At 39.0% G+C, this 5,338-nt stretch overlaps 1 protein-coding gene across 1 annotated transcript in view; it reads left to right on the forward strand.

Annotated features, from left to right (window-relative positions):
• The window catches only part of si:ch73-242m19.1 (coiled-coil domain containing 162), a 27,493-nt gene that overhangs the window by 17,344 nt on the left and 4,811 nt on the right, over window positions 1-5,338 (forward strand). Inside the window, exons 16-20 of the mRNA XM_008291261.1 lie at window positions 1,401-1,568; window positions 1,829-1,981; window positions 2,057-2,191; window positions 3,323-3,475; window positions 3,913-4,122. Of these exons, the coding sequence (XP_008289483.1) occupies window positions 1,401-1,568; window positions 1,829-1,981; window positions 2,057-2,191; window positions 3,323-3,475; window positions 3,913-4,122 (819 nt within the window). The remainder of the gene's footprint in view (window positions 1-1,400; window positions 1,569-1,828; window positions 1,982-2,056; window positions 2,192-3,322; window positions 3,476-3,912; window positions 4,123-5,338) is intronic.

A 5,338-nucleotide genomic window follows, 5' to 3' on the forward strand; every position in this document is an offset into this window, starting at 1 on the left:
TAAGGGGATTTCTGTAGAGCTTCTGGGACTTCTCTGCTGCTGTTTCTCAGACAGCTGGGAGCTGAAGGCTTTTACTCTTATATGTCAGTGTTGGTTGGTGACTCCAAAGAGAAACAAATATGGCCGCCAAACAGTGAAAACAAATATCAAGCTTCAGCATCTTGTCATATTTTGCATAAATTACCACAAAACTTAAATATTCGTTGTCCCCAGAGGCTGAATCCTAATGACTTTGACCAGTTCTTGAATTTTCATGGAGGAAAGTAAACACAACAATTTTTTGTTTTTAAGGACACAAGCTTGGTGGAATTTAGAGTGGCACAGCTAATGAACAAAGCAAGAAATAGTTTACTTCCTTGCAAAATACAAAATAGGGTTTATACAGAAAGGAGGGTTATACATTTCAAGGTGAATTTAATTTAACCCTGAATCATGCACAGTTTTGGTGCATTTTTGGTTGAAATCGTGCAGCCTCTTTGGAAACAGAAAATAAATCAAAATGTATTGGCACATGTACAGTTCAATTCAGTTCAATTGTATCTGTATAGCGCAACACATGTTATCACACAGCACTTAACATAGTAAGGCATAGACCTTACAAATACAAATACAATACAATAACCTGACTTCAAAAAAAAAAAGCAAATATCACAATTTTGAACTTAGATTTGCTTCATTTTTTCAGCAAAGCTGCAAATCAAACATGATCACTCTAAGGACTGTTGGAAAGTTAAAAATCCAATGATTTTTTTTTTTTTCAGTTTTCACAGTTTTTGAGATAAATGGGGCCATTTTTGTAATTTTATTGTTGAAAAGCCTTTTATACCCACCAGAAGCTTTTGGAGTGAAGAAAACATTGTGTTCATACCACACAGAGTAGTTCAGTTTTTAGGGGGAATTTGTGGAGCGCTTTAGATGCTGAGAATAAATATAAATTAGTTCAAAAACATGTTGTTTGAGAGATCCAGGGTAAAGATCGGTTCAGGAATGTGATGCTTGTAGTAGTTGATGTTGTTGGATTGGTTCCTGCATGTTGATCATGTTTGTTTAATAAGGATACACTTTAATGAAACTAAACTATCTGAGGCAGGTCTATACTAGTGCATTCTTCTTCTTACTTCTTTCAGACATGTAATATTTATGAATAGAATTGATATTTTTTGATTGCTTCGTGTTTTATTGCCTGTTCTCGCTTTATTCTTGCTACATTCATTCTAATCTCTCACTAGATTCCTAACCTCATATAAATAACTGGCTACAAAAGTAGAGTCATTCAAAATGTCAAGGACAAATGTGCAACATCAAAACGATCGCTTTCAACAACGATGTGTTCGAACTGTGTCCCGTGTGCTCTCGGATCAAGTCAAACGCTGCTTTTGTGTCGTGTTTCTATTCCTCAGGTGGCAGATTTATGTCGTGGGATGATGCTGGAGGTTTCAGGTCTGCAGGCTCGAGTCGCTCAGCTGGAAGAAGAGAAGAAGACTTTAGAGGAGCAGCTCAGCCTCAAATTCAGAGAAAGATACAACCCTCTGGTGCGACACCTTTACTCCACCTGCATCCAGCTCAAGGTGGGACTTTAAATCAGGACTACAACTAAAAACAACGGCTCTGATTAGATACAGCTTTCCTCTGTAACTTTCCTAGTTTTAAAAAAGGCTTCTTTATGTTGCATTGAAACTCTGCAAAATGTAAATTCACTCTCCTCTTATTGTTGAGTTCTTTGCTGTATTTTTAACTCTTTCCTCCTTAAATTGTTCCAGTTACTGAATATGATATGATTGGTTTAGCTATCGAGCCATTACAGACTTTATTTTGTCACCATCTTCAGGCCGGACTCGATGAGTACCACCAGCAGATAGAGCAGGAAGTGAGCGCGATGGTTAACAGAACAAGAGCTGAAGGAGTGGACCGAATCGTGAAGCTCAAGAAGAACTACGGCTGCACCAAAGACCACAACGAACTGGTGCTCACACAGCTGAAGGTAGAGTCACGGAAAGATCAAACCTCGGAGTAAATCTTCGCAACACAATGTCCCACTCTGATCTGTGTTTTGTAGAAGGAAGAAGTCCACGAGCTGAGGGCGGAGAACAGTCGGCTGGAGGCTCTGATCTGTAAACTGAAGGCTCTGAGCTGCTGGAGGCAGACGGTCGATCAGGAGAAACTTCACCGACAGCTGCTCCAGACTCAGCAGGTTAGGTTTGTTTTTTTGCTAAATATTTCGAGGGTTATCTTGAACATCAAGCAGTGTGCAGGTATTTTTGTGCTCCTGTTACATATCTACTCACCGTGTGCTCACTTTTTTTTTTTTTACTGTAATATAAAGTTCTGCACCTCTATGGAAACAGCTAAACCATGAACTTTGTCATGTTTTCTGTGACGCAGCTACGAGGCCATAAATCAGAAAAAGAAATAAAAAATCTTTAAACAACACAAAATTATTACAAAAACAGGTGAAAAAACACATCTACTATTTTTCCAAGTGCCCCAGGTGTTACCAGCACTGGAAGAAAATGACGATTCTACAAACTATAGATATTTTGCTATATACATTTTTAATTTGTTTCCATACTTATCTTCTACACAGTCTGAAGTTCAGCCAAAAAGTCTCTGATGTTTCGTCTTGTGCCACTAATGGCTTCACTGTTTTTTTTTTGCTTTTTACAGAATCTGGTTCGTGTAAATGGTTAATTTTTTTTGTAAATGTATTAATGAAACACACTTAAGATTTGGTTTCTTTTCCTGATGGAGCCACATGTCACACATGAGTAGTTCAAGGACAGTTGGAAAGTAGAAAATCCTTCTGTTTTTACAGTTTCTGGCTCCAATAACAGAAGTTATTTTGATGATTTTTTTGTGTGTTTTTAATAGATCACATGCCTTTTATGTTCCCTGCTTTTTAGAGGGTTAATTAAAATTAGCCTTTTATAGTTATCTTATAGTTTATAGTTATCTTTTTACTTTATCTTTTATGGGATCTTCTTTGGTTTATTACTTGTTGTATTTCCTCAGTCCTGTTACACTTCAGTCAGTTATGTAATTGACATGTTACACACTGCAGAAGTTCGTTTTTTAAAGCACATGTTTTAAAAAAGTATTTGAGATCAAGCAAAATGTATGATCATTTAACAGATTTGCTATATATTAAATTACACTTAACAGACAGATTATTTATCAAAGTTGTCAGTTTGTGCTTCTTCTCCCAAATGTATTAACCTGCTGCCATGTGCTCATCATAATATCTTGTTCTTAGATTATTAACAAAGTACTTGTTTGGCAGCAGAGATTATGATCATGGTATTTAATGTTTTCTTTCTTTGTCCAGAGGGAGGTCATGAGTCGCAGCGAGGCTCTCAGAGTGAAGCTGATTTCAGAGGAGAAGGTGGTTTTGCTGCAGGAGGAGCTGGACGTCAGCCGGCAGGTTTTAGCTCGATGTCAGGACGAGTGCAGCAGCACCAAGAAGCTGCTCGGCAGGAAGGTAGAATACAACAGAAGAAAACTTTGTTGTCAACCAAGATGGAAAATTGTCTTCGGCTCACCAACACAGAAGATCAGCAGGACATACATACAGACACACAGCAGCACATAGTATAGGTAGCCGACAACAAACCAGAGTGACTGTTTACACACTTGTCATGATGGTAATCCTGAAACTTGATCACTTCCAGAGGCACAACTCCATTAAATCATCTTGTGCCTTTATTTTGTGCAGTTGTCAGATTCTCTAACTCTAGAGAGCGAGTGTCAAATTAAACTAGAAGTGCTTTTTGCCTCCGCGAGCTTCATGATTCATGTAAAGCTCTGCAGTAAACTGAGGACATTTTAAATTCTCATAATACCAGAAGCTTGGAGGGAAACAAAGTGTAAAAGTGCAGCCTGGACGTCTGATGACAATAAAATGACACTTTGTCCCAGACGGAGGAGCTCCAGGTGGCCCGGCATCAGTCGGCCCAGGAGGCCCGCAGCAGGAAGGAGCTGGACAGGTATCGAGCAGAGAGTCTGGAACGAATGAGAGCCGACGTGGACGACAGAGACAGACAGCTGACGGCGCTCGGCGAGCAGCTGGACCGAGGCAGCAGGATGAACCGGCTGGAGAGGCAACGCAGCGCCAAGGAGATCCAGCAGGTCTGTACGTTGTCCTCAGTAGACTGTGTTTGTTATGCACCAATAACTAAAGACCACAAATGATTTCTGTGCACTTCCAAACCCTGTACTGCATCTTCTAAAATGATCTTTTCATGAGCTTTTATCACTTTCACTAGTTTTGATCTCAGTTGTAGTTCCATATAGTTGATGGTTAGGCTGTAATCAGGTCCGGCACTAGTAACTGCTGTGGAAATATGGCAAAGTGAAGTCCTGAGCTAAGACATCCTCCTATGGATGAATGCGGCCTTATTTGAGGTTCTCCTCCAACTGTTTCTGATCCCTGAACATCTGGACCAACAAGGCAGAAACAAGATGACACTACACCACGAGTACGCATTCAGGATAAATGTGTGAAAAACTTTCAAATAGGAGGAAGATGTCTTCATTAAAGGACTTCATCACTACAACAGAAAAGTGGATCTTTCTCCATCATGCTTACTTGTGCCCTATTCTTAAGATGATTTTATTCTTGTGTTAAAAGGTTTTGCGAGCAAGTAAATAACAAAAACAAAAAGTCAAACTGGTAAATCGTCTTAATGTAAATCTTCAACAAGTACAAAGCTTTAGTGCTTTAATCAGTCTGTTCTAGGATTGTATTGATAGACAAAGTCCAGCAGAACAATATAATGAAATTAGTGGCAGTCAACTGGGGGAAAAGGAAGAAAGACGAGCGTTCACTCCTCTGAGAACCTGTATTCCCTTTGTCTGCGCTCAACAGCGAAAGAAAACGATTTGTGTTCATGTTTTAAAAAAAACTTGGACCCTCGAAAGCCAAAATGGCCACTTATTGTCACTTTTCAAATGCATTCGTTAACAAAAAATAGTGTAAAATATAGCACATACATTTTTAATTAACTGCTTTTTTGTCTCCTCTTGGAATGTTAGAACAGCCTAAAAGGTGTTGTTTTACTCACCAGCTTAGAAGCACCGAAAAAATTACCATCTGTATGTATGTATGTTTTTTTTTTTTGCCAGTTTTTGACGGCATAAAAATGAGCATCTGAATCTAAACTGCAGGCAAACTGTGGCGATTTTTGGCACTTTTGGCAATACCTATCTGCACAGTGAGCTCTATGAGATCTTCTACAATTTGTGATGCCATTTTACATCAATGAATCACGAAATGTATAAATGTATAAGCTTGCTGTTGGCCTCTAATTTCACATGGCTTTCATCTCCCCTTTTGCTAGTCAAG

Source organism: Stegastes partitus, unplaced genomic scaffold (genome assembly GCF_000690725.1).
Source record: "Stegastes partitus isolate 25-593 unplaced genomic scaffold, Stegastes_partitus-1.0.2 Scaffold727, whole genome shotgun sequence".
Taxonomy (NCBI): domain Eukaryota; kingdom Metazoa; phylum Chordata; class Actinopteri; family Pomacentridae; genus Stegastes; species Stegastes partitus.